The 18848-nt window shown below is 38.2% G+C and overlaps 1 protein-coding gene across 1 annotated transcript in view; it reads left to right on the top strand.

The window, feature by feature from the left end:
- Fbn1 (fibrillin 1) overlaps window positions 1-18848 on the top strand; it is a 225215-nt gene that overhangs the window by 151756 nt on the left and 54611 nt on the right. Inside the window, exons 29-38 of the mRNA XM_046461216.2 lie at window positions 103-228; window positions 1445-1567; window positions 2680-2805; window positions 4863-4988; window positions 11299-11421; window positions 11577-11699; window positions 13510-13635; window positions 15241-15363; window positions 17068-17190; window positions 17437-17601. Of these exons, the coding sequence (XP_046317172.1) occupies window positions 103-228; window positions 1445-1567; window positions 2680-2805; window positions 4863-4988; window positions 11299-11421; window positions 11577-11699; window positions 13510-13635; window positions 15241-15363; window positions 17068-17190; window positions 17437-17601 (1284 nt within the window). The remainder of the gene's footprint in view (window positions 1-102; window positions 229-1444; window positions 1568-2679; window positions 2806-4862; window positions 4989-11298; window positions 11422-11576; window positions 11700-13509; window positions 13636-15240; window positions 15364-17067; window positions 17191-17436; window positions 17602-18848) is intronic.

Genomic DNA, 18848 nt, shown 5'->3' with positions numbered 1-18848 from the left:
TAAGGAGGAAGACCTTCAGACCGCTTGCTCTAGGTCAGTTGTTTGACCCACATCTCTTCCAGAGTCAGCAGCTTATGTTTGCTCTTCTTTGTTCCTAAATAGACATCAATGAGTGTGAACTGAGCGGGAACCTCTGTCCCAATGGCCGCTGTGTGAACCTCATAGGGAAGTATCAGTGTGCCTGCAACCCTGGCTATCATTCAACGCCCGATAGACTGTTTTGTGTTGGTGAGTCCTAAACTTCTTTTTATTTACTCTTTTATCTTAATTAGTCTCTTTATAAAATAAGCAATGTAATTCTTTCCTCACTCATTACTTTTACTTAATATTTCTTTTTTTTTTCCTATACATAAAACTCTTTAAATAGTGGCTCATGAGCTTTAGATGTCACCTTCCCTACCTGTTTTAAAGAACTACTGAAGGGTATCAGATGTTTTTGCTATAACAAATATAAGTTGACCCAAGTAGTTTTGAAAAATGGGCCATAGTAGGTGCCTTGTTCATGTATATGCTTGCCAAGGCCCGTCATCCAGTGGTTCCTGACCACCTGAGATATATTTCACATGATGAGTGCTATCGAAAAGAAAAGCCTAGAGTGAGGTCTTCATTGTAGGTGGTATAAATCAGCTAAAAGATTCAAAGAATAACTATGAGAAAGAAGCCCATGGAACATTCATATCTTATATTGAAATAGAGACCATGCCTGGCTCTCCTTAAAGATGGGTTTTTGTGGGACAAGCATTTTGTTTTGTGGTTGGACCTCTGTAGGTTTAGTCATGCTGTGAAGGGTGGCACAGAGGCCCTGTGGCTTAATTGTGCCTAAAGTCAAAGTGAAATTTTGTAGATGCTGCCAGTTTTTGCCTGGTTTGGGGTGTACACCGTGTGGAACTGCCAAGTTTCACATGGTTTCCACCCAAAACCATAAATCAGCACAAATTCTTCTGAAACATGGCCCAGGACAACTCAGAACTTCAACTCGGGTTCTTGAAAATGATTGGAAACTCAGTCAGTCAAACCAAATTGCAGGTTTATAACTGAATCTGTGACCGAGAGCATTGCCATGATCATAAACACAGAAGAAGGTGTCCTGGTCCGTTTTTGTGCTGCTACAACAAAATGCTTGAGACTGGATAATTTGCAATGAACAGAAATTCATTGGCTCACAGTTTTGGAGACCGAGAAGTCCAGTATCAACGTGCTGGCATTGGCCATGGCCTTCTTGCTGTGCCATAACATGGCAGAAGGCAAGAGGGTGAGAGAAAGCAAGAGGGGGCCAATGCACCCTTTTTAAATGGCACCAGTGCCACCTGTGAGGGCAGAGCCCTCATGGCCCAAACCCCTCTTAAAGGGCCCACCTGTTAATACTGTCGTAATGGTATTTACATATCCTTGAATGAATAAATTGAATTTTGAAGGGAATAAACATTTAAATCTTTTCTCTTAGACATTGATGAATGCAGCATAATGAATGGTGGATGTGAAACCTTCTGCACAAACTCTGAAGGCAGCTATGAGTGTAGCTGTCAGCCAGGATTTGCACTAATGCCTGACCAGAGATCTTGCACTGGTGAGTGGGTTTTAGTTTCATGTTGAAATCTCTCAATAAAAGCTCCCTAAGTATAGTGGTTCAGGATTTGGGCTTTGGAGTCAGACAGTTTGAGGTTCAAATCCTCTTTTGTCACACATTTTAGCTGTGCATTTTTGATGAGGATACTTAGCACCAGATTTTTCATCTATAATGAGTTTAGGCTGCCTGTGTGAAAGAGTATGTACAAAACTTAATATAGCACCTGATATATAATAAGCGAAGTATAAAATGCATTTTCTCCATTAATCAAAATTTGAAAGAGTTCAATCTTTTGAGCAAATTCCATGCCTCTCTGGATGTGTTCCCTGGACCAACAGCATCAGCATCACCTGAGGACTTGTTAGAAATGTAAAATCTCAAGACCCATCCAAGATCTACTGAATCAGATATTACTGGGTTGTCTCAGTAATCTGTGTCTTCATAAACTCTCCGAATCATTTGGATGCATTCTAAAGTTTGAGAGCCTCTGTCCTACTTTCTATTGTATCACACAGGGCTGGAAGAGCCATATAACCAACTAGAAATGAGAGGAAATGGGTGATACAGACTTTGATTTTGGCTTGGGCCAAGAAGAAAATTTGGGCTGAGGAACCACAATTATTTTATGGGACCTAGAAAACTCTCCCTAAAAAAAACTCTTGATATTAACTATAAAAAGCAAATGTTAAAAATTAGTATTTTTACTAAAATTTCATTTAAGTAGATTCTTGTTTCAAGCAATTTTCACCTTTTTTCATATCTTAAAGTGTAAGTAAAACAGAAGATGATAGATCTTTGGCATTTGTGAGCTGACAATGAGAAAATAAGATTCATAATCATTTTTGAATGATGAATTCATATGAGTTAAAATTTATGATTTAAATGATGGACTTTGAGTGGGTGTGGATCTCATCCTTAAATAGTATAGTGAATCTGGAAAGTGTTTCTCCTTTTCACCCAGGATAACCTGAAAGGACAATTTATATATAGTTTCATTTGGATTTGAGAGTTACTTGTCTTATGATAGCAGGCGGAATTTATTTGGGTTGGGTCAAATTCTCACTGAATAATGGACCCAATACCAACAACATTGTTGGTTTTATTCCTTGTAGACATCGATGAATGTGAAGATAACCCCAATATCTGTGATGGTGGTCAGTGTACAAACATTCCTGGAGAATACAGGTGCTTGTGCTATGATGGATTTATGGCTTCTGAAGATATGAAAACTTGTGTAGGTAAGCAAAGAATTTTCCATTTGTCTGGTTACTCACAAGCATTGTTAAATGACATAAAGATTAGTTTGTTTAGTTGAAACATAGATCCCTTGAAGAAAGCAAGAATATTTAAGGAGATGGTACTCATATTTTAAAGACAGCTTTCCAAAGAGGTACTTTCTTGTTTCTGTGATGATGCTTTTGTCAGATATGTTATGTGGGTTGAGCCAATCACTGATCAACTCCATGTAGATATATCTTAAATATCTATCCATTATTTCTGTCTACTTAATCCTTCTTTTGCTCTGACTAGAGTTCAAGCTTTTAAAATGCTTGTCTGAAGCCACACAAGATTTTATCTTCGACAAGAATGCAGTGAACTCTAGAATTGACCATATGTGTTTTGGATAGTTTCCATTGCCGTGCCTTCAATTGGTTAGCTTTTCTTCTGCAATATCGAATCTGCCTTTCGTTCTATCATTGTATTTTTCATCTCAGACATTGTAGTTTTCATCACTAAAATTTTACTTTGGGTCTTTTTTTCATATCTTCCTTGTCTCTGCTTACTATGTTTAATCATTCCTCTTGCTTTTAGAACACATGGAATGTAGTTGTGACTGTTTTCGTGTTCTTGCCTACTAATTTCATCATTCTTGTTAATTCTGGGTCATTTTAATAAACTGACTTTCCCATTTTGGTTCATGTTTTCCTCCTTCATTGAATGCCTGGTAATTTTGATTGTTAGCCAGATATTGTAAATTTTACCTTAGTAGGTGCTGGATATTTTCATATTCCTAGAAATACTCTTGAGCTTTGTTCTGGAATGCAATTAGGTTACTTGGAAACAGATTGATTCTTTCAAAGTCTTCCTTTTAAGCTTTTAAGCAGCAGCTAGTCTTGGGCTAATTTTGCTGCATTACTGAGGCAAGACCCTTCTGGATACTGTATCCAGTTCCCTGTGAATTATGAGGCTTTCCAGTTTGACTGTTGAAAACAGGCACAATTCCAGGCCTTCTATGAACTTTCAGGATCGTTGTCTCCCTCATTCTTTTGGGTCATGCTTTCCCCAGCCTCAAGAGGTTTGTTTCCTTATGAGTGTGTGCGTGCCTGCTCTTCTGATCACTTGAGGAAGACCCTCTACAGATCTCTGGAGCTCTTCCTCTGTGCAGCTCTCTTATGTCCTTTTCTTTGCCTGTGAACTCCAGTTATTATCTTGACCTTCAAGGACTTCTAGGTTCATCTCCTCATCTCCGTAACATCACCTTGTTCCATTCGTCATGCCCCTCTTTATGCCACTGTCTTAAAACTTCCTCCATACAGTAACCTGGGGGCAATCTGGAACTCACCCAGTTTATTTTATTTCTCTCAGAGATCACTATATTTTGTTGCTCAGTGTCCACTGTCTAGAGAATCATGTTGCATGTCCAACTTTTTCCTTGTTTTGGGTGGGAAGGTCATTCCATCTTGTCCAGAAGCAAGAGTCTAGAACTGCTTGTATCTAAATTCTTACCATGTTTATCTCTTCTGAAAACCTTTACTGAAAATTTATAAGTCCTAGGAATAGAAATGAACACTTAAAAAATAAATAATTTTTTAACTTGGGAAAGAAATTGAGTTTATAATTACTTACACTTAGCAAATTTATCTTTTCTTTAAACTATGGAAACTAAATTATCAGCATTGGCAGACTGAATTAAAATTTTTATTTTGCAATAGAGTATGCTGTTTTAAAAAGTTTTCTAGACTGTCACATGAACAAGCTCTACACTCACCCTTGAGTTGATCCTTATTTGATCACCTGAGCCCCTCCTTTTAGACACGTAAAAGCCAATTTATGTAATTAGCCTGCAATCTCGAAAGCCAATGTGAACTGTGATCCTTAAGGTTTTTTTTGTTTGTTTGTTTTTTGTTTTTTTTTTGCTGAGTGAAAACATCTAAATGTAGTACTTAATAATATTTTTGCTGAGTGAAAGTATTTCACCTTTTCTAATTTATTTGACATATTTATTTTATCTCAGAGAGAAAGTATTAATTTGTATAAAACAGTTTTGTATATTAATAACATTTATGTTTTACAGATGTCAATGAGTGTGACCTAAATCCGAATATCTGCCTAAGTGGGACCTGTGAAAACACTAAAGGCTCATTCATCTGCCACTGTGATATGGGCTATTCAGGCAAAAAAGGGAAAACCGGCTGTACAGGTGTGGGTTTTTTCAATAAAATAAAAAGTGGTTAAGAGGCTGCTATCATAATTATAGATTAACACAAGTTTTAAAACTACTAACATTTTGACTGCAATATAAAGTGTTTTGTATACCACTTTCCATTAAATTTAGCTTTTACATCTTTGAAATTTGCCAGTTTATATTAGCTCCAAGTTGTAGTTTTTTTCTTTTCCTGTAGAAAAAAAAGATGTATAGAATAACAATACAAATGATACAATTTTTAAAAGGTTAAAATTAATTTTCATATCTAAATAGTGAACATGGTAATTATCAAATATTCATATCCCTTTATCAAAGTATTCCTTTCTCAATAATCTCCTTTGCCAATATTTCATTTAAGGTTGTATAGCTGAACTTGTCTTTTAAATAAATACATCTGAGAGTTCCTACATTTCATCAATTCTCCCCAATCTTCCAATTCCTTAAATTAGAGCACTTTGATGTATCAATTTACCCAAATAAGTGTTTATTCATTGGACTTAACAAATCTTGTGAAGTGCTAATTGAATCATTTGCAGTTTTGCTTGTCTAATACCAATGGCACCCGAGAAAATCTTTCACAATATTTGTAGGAGACCATCTTGTTAAATGTCAAATGGAAGCAGTCACTCTATGGCAATGACATTGTTTTTTAAGTGTTCAGCTGCTATTTCCAAACATGAGGCAATGATATTAAGTGTATGGAATAGCATAATAAATTTTTCCCATAGTAATATATTAACATAACAGATTATGGCATATAACATAATTTAAAACATAGTGGAGACGATGGTAAGCTTGAATTAGGTAACCGTATAATTTTTTGTTTTCAAATAACATGCTTTAATTCCAAAAGCCAGTTTGGCAAGCCCTTGTGACTTAAAACAAACATTAAAATATTTGCAGATTGGCAGTGGTAAATGTACAGATCTTCCTCTTCACAGTATCAACATATTTCAAGAAAGCACTAAAATATATCTCTCATCCTCACGAACTGGCCGATGGTGCTGTGTCAAATTTACTAACACATGGAATAATGGCAGTAATATTGCTGTTGGTTCAAAACTGACAGACTCTATCCAAACCATGAAAAGAAGCATAAAGCTGAAATGTTTTCATGCTATGTTGCTCTTCATAGGAAGCCTGACTAGGGGTCCTTTCTGATAAATGGCATAGTGTTTAAAATTTCAACTCCCCCATGTGGCCTCACAGGTCCAAGTGATGTTAGCTCTGTATGTCTGTGGTTCAAGCTTTATTTTTAGCTTTGAGTGTAAATACAGGACTTGGTAAGCGGCAGTGGTCTGCCAGTAAAGAAGGAAAAGGTAGGATAGCTCTATGCTGTGTTTTACCTATTAAAGGGTAACACCATTGTCTGGCTCAGCTGAGCTCACTGAAGTTCAGGGCAAGGGCAGTGATACAAATGAAGGGAGAAGTTCATCTCATGGGACAGTCCCCGTTGCTTAAAAGAAAGGCTTTCTAGAATTTTGTTCTCCAAACTTCAGCCAATTGGGACGTAGGTAGTGACTGATTATTCTAGATCTCTTACCATGAAGAAAACTAAAATTTTCATGCCATGTTAATATCATTTTAGGTAAATGAGATATAATGTATATAACACCCTTGGCATACTGCTGACCAATAAATAAGAGTTATTGCTGTCATATTAAATGAGGCATACAGACGCCAGGTCTGGAGGCCATTTTAATGAAAGACATAATTTCTAGTCCAGCAAAAATTCTACATTACTGTCTGTCTATTGGCACATGCTTAAAATCAGTTTTTTAAAAAAGGAAAAATTTTACTCTGTATATTGAAGGCTTGTTTTTCATAACTGAATTTACAGAGATATTGAGGCTTTGGTGACAAGAGCTGTGTACTGCATGTTAGATGAGATGACATCAGTTTTATATTAATAACAGCAGCCCTTTAGTAAATGCCACAGAAACTAGATATGAATTTGAAGAAATACTTTAGCTTTACAAAAGGCCAATGGCTTCCTCCCATTTTTTTTTAACTTGCAACCTGGATGATTTTTCAGTTTGATAAAATTCATTTAGCACTGTCAGAAGAAGACTTGAGCTTCGTGACCCCTTTGACATCAGTAACATAATGTGATATTCTCATCTAAAGGGTAGAACCCTGAATTCTATAATGTTCCAGGCAACTAATGTAAATAGAGATATGTATCTGGCCTAATTGCGTAATCAAGCCACAGGACAACTAATAGCAAATACAGACTTCAAGAACTGTGCTGTGATCATAGACAAAGGGAATATGTCTACTTATTTATTTGTTTATATAGACTTTTTTTAATGAGCACTCTGGAAAGGAATTAGGAAAACATGCATGCTATTTCATAAGGAGGAGCTTTGTTTCATGAGAACTGAAGAATGTCCTCTGGGCTCCATCACAGCTTTGTCCAAATGTTTCAGCTTCCTTGTCATTACTGATTGTTTCCATTTTAACAAATAAACATGGCTTTCCCCCCAATCACTTCAGCAGTGTTAAGAATCCACCCACTGACTTACATTCCCAGCCCACACAGATGCTCAGGGTTTCTTTTACTCTCCTTAAGCTTTGTCCAAATTGTGGGTATCGATGAGAGGAATGTTTGATTTAACCAAGAGAGAATGTTCCTTTGCTGGAATCCTAAAGCACAGCCCTTCTATCCTTGGCTGAAGCGGACTGGATTGCAATTTTCCTGTGACCCAATATAAGCCTCCTGCTGCTCATTCTACATAATTGTAATTGGAAGAAGAAAAAAAAGGTTGCTGCTGGTTGCCATCCTGAGCAGGTCTTGGCTCCCACAAGCTCCTTTGTAAGAACCTACCAGCTATCATATGCTTAGTGAATAAAGCATGCCATTAGGTAGAATAAAATCAGAATTGTTTTCAATTAAAATAGCTGGGTTTCTGGATAAATGCATTTCTCCAACTATCTGATTCGTTTCATGTGAGAAATGTTTCTGGTGGGTCTCAAGTCCATGGGAGAAAATCATGGACTTCATCCACCAGCAGTCAGTGAGAATTGGTGTTCATTTCCTTCTAGTTTCTTATCATTGCTAATTCTCCTCCTCTGGCTGTCAGCCTGTGAAAACTCCATGGGTGTTCGGTTAATAGATTTGGCCCAAATTTCAATCCAAACTAAGAAATCCAAGTAGCCTTTGCACTTGGCCTCTCCATTTGCTGTTACATCCTCTTCCTCAGCCCTAATGGAGACTGCAGTGTGCCAGCTCTGCTGAATCAGGATCCACGTGATGGAGGTCCAGGTGGCCGGAAGGCAGGCCCTGTGTGGGTGATATGGCCTCTCCCTGTATGTCAGTACCAGGCCATAGCAGCTCAGAGCACAAATCCTCCCTTGAGTGGCAGACTCACATGGGGCACACAGAGCCTGCACCCAGGGCTTGCTCAGCCCATGCCCTTGCCCTTCAAGGGAGCGGGGCTCATAGAACCTTGTGGCAAAGGATTGGTGGGGTTAAGGAGGTTGCAGTGTCAGCCTAAAATTTGAATTTATTTGCTTTTCTTGGCTTATGCATATTCTTAATCTTAAAAAGGAATTTTCTGTGTGGAGCAAACTTGTGGGGGAAGAGAACATTTGCACAGAAAGAGATGTTCTTGGCAAGCGTGGGCGGTTTCCTTCACATTATTGAAGTGTTTCAATACAGTGATTTTGTTTGTTTTCCTTATGGCTCAGTTTCCCCTTTTATTACCTCTATAATGAAGTACATCTCTAGGCCCAAGTTGGGTATAGAAGCAATTAATAATAATTGGTGCATGCATGCACATACACACACATGTAAAAACATTTTATTCAGAAATGCCTCTATTTTATGACCATATTATCTTTCTCATTCACTTTTTACACAATGAGAATGTAAGGCATTAAGAAGGTGACTTACACAAATGGTCACAAAATGGAAAAGTGAATGTTGGCTGAGTTACCCTCTCCTAGCACCCCAAAGCCCATGATACACAGTCTCTTACAAATATGTATATTTTTTACCTTGAAAACATTTCAGTAAAAATTTAAAATATTTTGTAAATTAGAATCTTAATTACAAAATTAACATATTGTTAATAATAAAAATAAATAATAATGGGAGATTCTCCATTTAAACCAAATGAAAATTTTCTTAAATGCCAGATTAAATATGGAAGATGAAAGCCATATGAAAATAAAGGTATCTTTGGCCTTAGAAAATTGGAAAGGAAAAGATTACAGAATTACTACATTGATAGGTTCTGATCATCTCTGAAAATTGTGCTTAGAAGAGATTCATATTCCTGTAAGTCCGTCGATATTTACCAAATTTTAAGAACTCTCTAAAGCCCAGTTTAGAATAAAATCCTGAAGTTCCTAAAGAAATAAATTGGCTCAATTGGGCAGCTATGCCCCAAGGAAAGAATGCCAATCAGGAGACAGGAAAACTGAATCCCAGCCTTTTCTGGCTCTGTCCCTCACTGTCTGTGGGACCCCACCCCTGTGTCCTCCTCTGACAAACTAAGGATGGGGAGAGTGGGATTCTGAGTTCTTTCCACTTAGAAAATTCCTAGATTCTCTAAAAGTCTAAAGCCTTTGAATACTTATGCAATTGAAGCTCATTGTTTACACCTAAGATGATTTGCCAGCAATCCTGACAAATAGGAAGTGAAATTAAGGCAGGACTGCCCAAAAGTGGTGGTTGTGCCTTTACTTCTGAGGGAAGTGATTATCTGAGGAAAAAGAATGCATCTGTGCCAGTTCTGCATAGGAAATGCATATGTCGGGCATAGGAAGGCTCACCCTCTGAATCCCTGGACCTGCTCACCACTCTTGTCCCTGGGTTGGCCTTCCTCCTCCTTGCCTTGGAATATACAGTGCTCAGTTATTCAGTTGGTTAAAGCTCCCTGTCACAAATCTAAAGCTGCAAGCCTCCCTCAACCTTCCTTAAGTACTCAGTAAGTGCATGTTAAAATTCAGTTATACCATACGTGTAATTCTAAGGACATTCTTCCTGGCACATTTTCATCTTGTGATTATTAGTGACATTACAAAAAAAATTTCTGCAGGAGAAATCTGTCATTGTTTTATTTTATGTTTGCTCTAGAAGCTATGAAGAAGCCAAAAATCCCAGGACCATTTCAGGACTTCAGATGGAAATTTGGCAAACAGCATTTTCCCAAACACGTTCAAATCATTTAATTGGGCTTCTTAAGTAAACAAAAGGGTAAACATAAGTTGCTTGCCCAGTTTCTTTCTCATGCCACTATTCAAGTGATCCCTGGAAATTCTTGCAACATTTTATATGTCAAAATTATCCTACTTGACCTAAGTTTTGTGTGAAGTATTGGTTTTCATTAAGAGTCATAGATCCTATCTGTGAGTTCTTGTTCTAATAAATGACAAAGTTGATTATGAGGGTAACCTGTTAATGTAATGGGTTAATTTGGAGAAATACACATATTTCACTTCATACCTTATATTTCTATAACACTTTTATGTGATATAGTCTCTGTTGGCTAAATGTGGAAATGGAATTTTGAAGAATGGAAAATTCTAGAGAATTTGGCATCTTGTAGTAATGTGACCCTGATCTGCTACTCCTCCTTCTGACACAATTCCCACTGGGTTGACTTGAGTTTTACATGAAATATGCAAGAAAGCTTGGCTCTCCAATGTGGAAGGACTCTCAGAAACTAGAGTAAAATGGTTCACATCTTCCTTAAGGAACATTTTCTGCATATGTTTGAATGAGCAATACCTAACAGGGTGAGATGCTCTGGGTGAGAACAGTGTACAGGAATAAAGCATAATTATAATAAAAATGTTTGAAGTTTAAGAATAAAATATATCTGATATTAATATGATGCAAGTTTTCTGGTATATCAAAAACATTGTATTCCTTTGTGTACGTAGGATATGAAAAGATTGTGCATCATAACTCTGTAGTAGACAATAATAAAAATATTGGAAATAGAAATGTTTTTATTAACCATAAGCATTAGTACTGAAGTTCTTTTGGCAACTCACTGTTTAAGGTCTTTGCCTGGAAAGAAGTTTATTTTTCTTTGTGTTGACTAGACACTTACATTAAAATATGGAAAATAATTAGAGTTAATCATAGCAAATACTATCAAATAGTTCTTTATAAATTGAAATGTGAAGCTGTTGAGTATGTGGAGAGTTTACATGTGGATACTAAACCAATCTGTACTATTCTATGGCCAGTGTGAAGGCTGGTCAGCTTTTGAATATTGTTTAGATATTTAAAGACCAAAAAAGGCATTTGTGCCAATTTTTTTTTCTAAACCACTGGTTATTTTTCCAGACATCAATGAATGTGAAATTGGAGCACACAACTGTGGCAGACATGCTGTATGTACCAACACGGCAGGAAGCTTCAAATGTAGCTGCAGCCCCGGATGGATTGGAGATGGCATTAAGTGCACAGGTGACTTGGAAAATAATAGCAATTCAGCAATGGCTTGTCAGGAACAAGCAATTAATATGAAAATATTAATCCTGTAAAGTCAAATTTAATTTGTGCACTATTGAATTTAAATGCCACACTTTGTGCTAATAAAAATATGAACCTTTTTCCTTCAGATTTGGACGAATGCTCCAATGGAACCCACATGTGCAGCCAACATGCAGACTGCAGGAATACCATGGGATCTTACCGCTGTCTCTGTAAGGAAGGATACACAGGTGATGGCTTCACTTGCACAGGTAAGCTTGCCCTGAAAACAGCTGGGGAAACCTTAGTCCAAAAAGCAAGGTATTCCACATCTCTTAGACTAACAGTTCTTTTAAAAGTCTGAGTCAGTTAACAGAAAACAGACTGGATTTGGAGCCAGGTCAATTAGGGAATTAGAGAGGTCTCAGAAACTTTCTTTCTTTCTCTCTCCCTCTCCCTCTCCCTCTCCCTCTCCCTCTCCCTCTCCCCACACACACATACACACATACACACACACATTATATTTTTCATTCATATATATTATTGCATCTGATGGTGTTTTTAGCTTCAAACAAACCACACTTCTTTTTACATGTCTTCACCTTTGTATTTTTGTGCCTCGTTCTCACTGATAACTTGCTTTCAGGGATAAACTGGCTGTAGGAAGCTATGTAAAGAAAAAGGGTGAGATGTTCTGGGTGAGAACAGTGTACATTTTACTTCTACTAGCCATTTTCATCACAATCAATATTTTATATTGGTATAAGTAACAATCCATAATGTCTTTAAGGAATTCATCCACTTCCAGTCTTATAATATATCAATGAAATGTTCTTCCTTTTTAGCTTTAATTAACAGTCACAAGATTAACGTGCTACTACATATATTTTGATATATATGATTGAGACATGATTGTATATAAACTATACATATACTTATAGCATATATACACAAATGGCACTTGTTATGTCAGAGCTTTGGGATTAAATAACAGTGAGATGCATTACTTGGCATCAAGTAGAATAGCTACTTATATGACTTAAAACATTAATTTATCCTGAACACTTTGTTAATAAGATGTCACTTAAGCACAAAAGAGGTTAAGGCTTATTAAGTGATTCATTTAGAATTTTTTTTTAACTCACTGAAAGTTTTATCATAGTTGAAATCATTTCTGCTCAATGGTGCTTTGTCATCATGAACCTGCAGTTTCATGATGGACTTGTTATTTCTGGTCAGGGATATGTCATCCATGTGGATGACCCTTCTTGAAGGGGACTTAAATAATTCACTTGTCTTAATATTCATTTTACAGCATTAGGGATACTTTAGCATCTGAGATTCTGAATCTGAACCCCAAGTTTATTGCACATTCAAGATTAGCATTCATTGCAGGGAAATGGATGGCATTAGAGCAGATTATGCTAAGTGAAGCTAGCCAATCCCTAAAAAACAAATGCCAAATGTCTTCTTTGATATAAGGAGAGTAACTAAGAACAGAGTAGGGTCGAAGAGCATGAGAAGAAGATTAACATTAAACAGGGATGAGAGGTGGGAGGGAAAGGGAGAGAAAAGGGAAATTGCATGGAAATGGAAGGAGACCCTCAGGGTTATACAAAAGTACATACAAGAGGAAGTGAGGGGAAAGGGAAAAATAATACAAGGGGGACAAATGAATGACAGTAGAGGGGGCAGAGAGAGAAGAGGGGAGGGGAGGGGGGGGAGGGGGGATAGTAGAGGATAGGAAAGGCAGCAGAACACAACAGACACTAGTATGGCAATATGTAAATCAATGGATGTGTAACTGATGTGATTCTGCAATCTGTATATGGGGTAAAAATGGGAGCTCATAACCCACTTGAATCAAAGTGTGAAATATGATATATCAAGAACTATGTAATGTTTTGAACAACTAACAATAAAAAATTTAAAAAAAAAGATTAGCATTCAAATGAGAAAAGCAAATGAGTTTAAATATATCAAATAGAAGTTATGACAAAACATGGCTGCACTCAGGACATTGACAGTTGTAAAAATTGTAGAATCTGAGAAAGCATGACTTGTGCTTCTTTCTGCCTATAGACCTTGATGAGTGCTCTGAGAACCTGAATCTCTGTGGCAATGGCCAGTGCCTCAATGCCCCTGGAGGGTACCGCTGTGAATGTGACATGGGCTTCGTGCCCAGTGCCGACGGAAAGGCCTGTGAAGGTAACTGCTGAAGAAGCTGCTGGGAATCTTGCAGAACTCCATGAGATTGGGTTATCCTAACACTTCTGGTGCTTTTCTTTTTAAAAAACTGAGGTTTGTTGGGGCTTCACATCTAAGTTGGTCAGTTCGGTTTGTGGAGGGTTTAGGTCTCCAACAGGACCATTTCTCTTTGGGCAGAGAAAAATGTCTGCTGTCTTGCCATAAGCTACACATCCAGTCTTGGCCAATCGTCTGCAGGAGTATACCATCAGGAATAAGAAAAAGAGAATATCCAAGTGTGACTAACCCAGTGAGACTCAACTGTTTCTAATGCTGGGGGAAAAGAACTCAAAGTAACATTAGGTCCCTTAGTGTGCTGTTGGAGGATTATCTTTATAAATGCAGTTGTCAATTTCTACCATGGTTTGGTTTCTAGAAATAAAGCCTTTAAAATAATGACAGAGCAGATAGTCTTCTCCTTATACAAAATAATGACCTGAGGATGTCTCAGAACATTCTCTAAACATCTAACATATATGAACATGGAGTATTATTTTGCAAACCTGCTCAGTAGAGAACCCCCTGGACTAATGCCATGTATCATGGTGTCCCTAAGCTCCAGACTCTGTCTTTCTGTGAAGTGTTGGTCAAACAGGACCCCAGGGACCTGTTGGCTAAGGATAAATTCAGTTAGGAAACTGAGATTCTTCTCTTTACCAACACTTAAAAGTTTAAAGCACATTATTATTCCTTGAAAATAATTAGTGACTACAATGAACTAAAAAGAATTCAGTAGAAATAAACAAGTGATAACATCATTTGGAAGTTTAAACAAGGTCCTGATTAATGTATTAGCTAATAGTCATTGCTCGTTAACAAGATGTGAACTCAGAATCAGTCTTCAGCTATAACATATATACCAATTTCTTCATGTATTTCTATGAAAATACTTCATTTTGTTATGGAACCATTGGGTTCTTTGTACAGCTTATATTTAATATGCAGAGTTGATGTAAGACTCCTTCTGAGGCAAGAAACTAGATTATGTTCTTGATCATGTGCCTGATGCCTTGTTTACTTTTGTTACTCCAAATATCCAAGGAAAACAGGTACTGCGCCACCTTTGGTAATACAAATAGTCACGGTGAAAGTTTTGCTTCTTTTAATGCTATAAGGAAAAGTTTTGTTTGTTTGTTCGTAATATAAATCACCACTGGCAGAGTAGTCATGGCTATTTAAAGTCAGTCTCAAGTCTGAAAATGTGCCCATGTAACAATTGCATAAGCAGATATTAATGTGAAGCAGGGCAGAGGCCTGGAGGGGGTATCTGCAGTTTTTAGCTGTCTATCAATACCAAGCACATACCATAGTACTAGGGGCAAGGATTATAAAGCCGGTTATAAAAGTTATCACAAAGAAAAGTCTTTGTGATGCTTAAAATTTAATCTCACAACAAAAGCACCATATATATATGAAGAATAACCAAAAGAACTTAGTCTCCCTTGACCTGTTTAGCTCAGGTAGACTTCATTTTCTCAACACTGATATTGATTTGCCTAATTATAGTAGGCAGTTTCTTTAGCAAAAAATGAATCTAACTTCTCCCTTTTTTACTCCTCCCTCAAGATATTGATGAGTGCTCCCTTCCAAACATCTGTGTCTTTGGAACTTGCCACAACCTTCCCGGCCTGTTCCGCTGCGAGTGTGAGATAGGCTATGAACTGGACAGAAGTGGTGGAAACTGCACAGGTAAGACATCTGTTATCATAGTTGGCTCCCAGGTGTCCCAGGGAACCCTACAGTTGGGGCATCATTGGGACCATACAAGACTAGACAGAGAAGAAAACTAAAGCAGGGTGAGGGAACAGGAACCCAGACTACATATTCTCAGACTCGGAACTGATTAAATATGAAGATGCAGAGGAAAGAGTCAAAGACAGGAAAGAACAGAGCTCGAAGCCTTAGAATTGCTCTTCTGGCTGTGGAGGAATGTTCGGTGTGCTCCAGCCATATGGCTTCCCAGCCATTTCCTTTTCTTCATGGGTGCATTTTCAGAGTTTTCTTCAGACGGCCATGCTCTAGGATCAAGGGTTTTCTCCTTGTACTTTTACACTGCAATACCCACTTCTTCCCACCCCTGCCCCTGACAGTGGTCACCAGAGTGCTGATACAGAGAGTCCAGCTACCCATTTCTAATGTATAAGACATTTTCTTGAAGAGCAAGGACTCTCAGGGAATATAAGGGAAAAAATTAGAAAAGCCACAAGCACCCAGCAGATTGCCTTTAGTCCTCTTTGGTAGTGACAGCCATTTGTAATTCTCCTGGTCCACCCTTCTGTTCAAGGGTATTGAGGAAATAGGTCCCATTCTGTAGGAGTTTAGGAGTCAGGAGAATTTTTTTTCTAGCCACCTAAACAAGCCATGACTCAGTGGCTCTCCAGATCAAGACCACCACCACCACCACCTCCTCCCCACAAATGCTATGGACTGGAGTATTCCTCCCTAGGCCCACATCTTCTCTAGGCATATATCCTACTTTTCTAAGCAGTAGGATGACACCAATCAGGTCTCTAAAAGACCTCAGGAAGTCACCTCTCCATGGTGCATGCCTTCTCGTCAACCTCAGTCCCTGTCAGCATCATTCTAACCTTGTTTCTCTTGGCCTGGCCCTGTCCATCCAAATTTATGTGAGATTTGAGCTAAAGAATTGTTTGTTTTGGAACCCATGGGGGGTTACCAGTTCCACAGGGAACACCCAAGGACAAGGTGTCCCCAGTCCCCAACCTCTATTCTCTGAATCCATTTATCCAGTGTTGTTATTTCCTACGTGTTCAAAAGAGACAGAAGGAATATATAGGGGTGTTATTTGCCTAAACCCATGTCCTAAATATCTGGAACTCTGTACAAATTTTTGGAATAGAAATTGAAAGGGAAACATTCAACTCAGCATCAGTGATGAGAGAGAGACTCTTTGCAGACTTGAAGACACACTCTAAGCCCCATGCGTTTATGTGGAAGAAACAGCAGAAATTACCTGCTCCAGAGAGTTCTCTGGGACATCTTGCTCTAATTTGACAAAATAACAAGCCACACATATTAAATATATTTTTTCAAAACCTGTGTCTGAAATTTTGGTTAACTGAGGTCACAGCAATGTTTTGCCTTCAGTTACCTTCACTGGAATATTTTTGCTAGTTCCAAAGTTATATTTTATCCTGATGACAAGTTTGGATAGTCAATATGTTCTAGGGGTGGGGGAGATCAAAGACTATGACATATTTCCTTCCTGAGGGGTTTTATTTCAGAAGTGGAGGATGACATTTCTAGGTATAATTACAACTAGTGGTTCTTAAAAGTTCTTGTTGGGAGCCCTAGACTGGGTGGTGTGGTTTATGGTGATGTTGGCCCCACATTGACTCACTGGTAATTCTGGCCCTGGCTATTTGGTTTTAGATGTTAATGAGTGTCTGGATCCAACCACGTGTATCAGTGGGAACTGTATCAACACTCCGGGCAGCTATACCTGTGACTGTCCACCTGATTTTGAGCTGAATCCTACTCGAGTTGGCTGTGTTGGTAAGATCTTAAAAACTTTTCAGAGGTGCAGGCTGTTTATTATGTTTAAATAGCATTGAACATCCTATTTTCAAAATTTGCAAAATAATAATATAGAAAATTCCTATTATATATTCTTGGACATGTTTTAGTTTCTAAGTAAAAGGAAATCATAGTTTTTCAACAGTTTAGGAAATTAGTTTAAATTTTCAACCCTCAAGAAGAAAGAATCTGCATGACACTTTTTTGTTTATATACGGTAAATAGATACCCGCTCTGGAAATTGCTATTTGGATATTCGGCCCCGAGGAGACAATGGAGATACAGCCTGTAGCAATGAAATCGGAGTTGGTGTTTCCAAGGCTTCCTGCTGCTGTTCTCTGGGTAGAGCCTGGGGTACTCCCTGTGAGCTGTGCCCTGCTGTGAACACAAGTAAGTGGGCATCCTCCTGTTCCTTATTATTCCAATAATAAAGGAGCCAGTTCTCCTTTCTAGACTCACAAAAGAGAGCATACTCACCAAGGGAGGGAGCACCTGTAGTCTTTATGCCTCCATCAGGAAAGGGAGATCATGTTCTCGCCCCATGGAGGGACCTCATTCCCTACTTGGGAATCAGAAAGTGCCCCTTTTGTCTTTCACTAAAAGCTCAGGTGGAACAGGGAGTGTCTCACTTCTCTCTGTTGAAAAACAGGCAGATAGCATGGCTTAAAGATTTTCCAGGTGAGGTTGCTCTTCCCAATTGCTTCCCTTCCAGGGACACATGGGTTGATCTCTCCTCTTCTTATCTGTCGGGTGGTTTGGGAAACTCTGGAACAAACTCGGAGTATCCCTGGGCAAAAGAGAAGTAATTAGTTAAGCAACTATTAAATGGAAGATTATTCCATTCTTAGGGTGGGACTTGAAAGAAAGCTCTCAAATGTGATTTTTAAAACATAAATAATACATCTCCAAAATAAATAAATAAATAAAAGGACTTTATGTTTTTCTAAGTGAGTCCTGTATTACAATTCAGTCATATGCCACTTCTTTGGCAAAAGTCAGAGGCTGCTGCTTATGGGATGTATTGTAGGAGGCACTCAATTTTTTCCTTGCAGAAGGGTCACTTATTCGTTTCTTCTGAAAATGTTTGTCAAGTACCTATTGCACCTATTTTGAATGTTCAAAGATGAATTAGACTAGATCCTGCATCTTCCAGGAGTGTGCAGCTTAATAGGCAAAATATTACCCAAACATCAGAGCTATAGTCTAACGTAAGTCCCAAAAATAGAAGAAACAAGAGCAGACATGGTCTATGATTTGCCAAAGAGCACACCAAGTTCAAATTAGAACTCTACCACTTGCTTCCATGTAACCCTGGGCAAGTTACTTAGCATCATAGAATACCTCCTAGGATAAAGTCCCCAGTATGGGCCCCAGAGCTTAGCAGGCACTGCCTTCCCTCTTCTTTTCAGAGAGATGGATCAGTTCATGTTGGAAAAGGGGACTGATAACTGTGCAATTTTAAATTGAGCCTTCGATTTAAAGAACCACCCACCCCAAATCTGTATCAAAATTAGAAAGAGAATGTGTACATACTTACACATATGCACACGGTACATATGATTTCAGAAGGCTAGGGCAGGGATGATCAGATTTGGAAGGACCAGCATGATTATGAAAAGATGCTACTGCCAATTAGG

This window comes from Marmota monax, unplaced genomic scaffold (genome assembly GCF_021218885.2).
Source record: "Marmota monax isolate L192 unplaced genomic scaffold, Marmota_monax_Labrador192_F-V1.1 WCK01_AAM20220418_F8-fsc00001, whole genome shotgun sequence".
NCBI lineage: Eukaryota > Metazoa > Chordata > Mammalia > Rodentia > Sciuridae > Marmota > Marmota monax.
The sequence above is the reverse complement of the archived record's forward strand: the minus strand, read 5'-3'. Positions and strand labels throughout refer to the sequence as shown.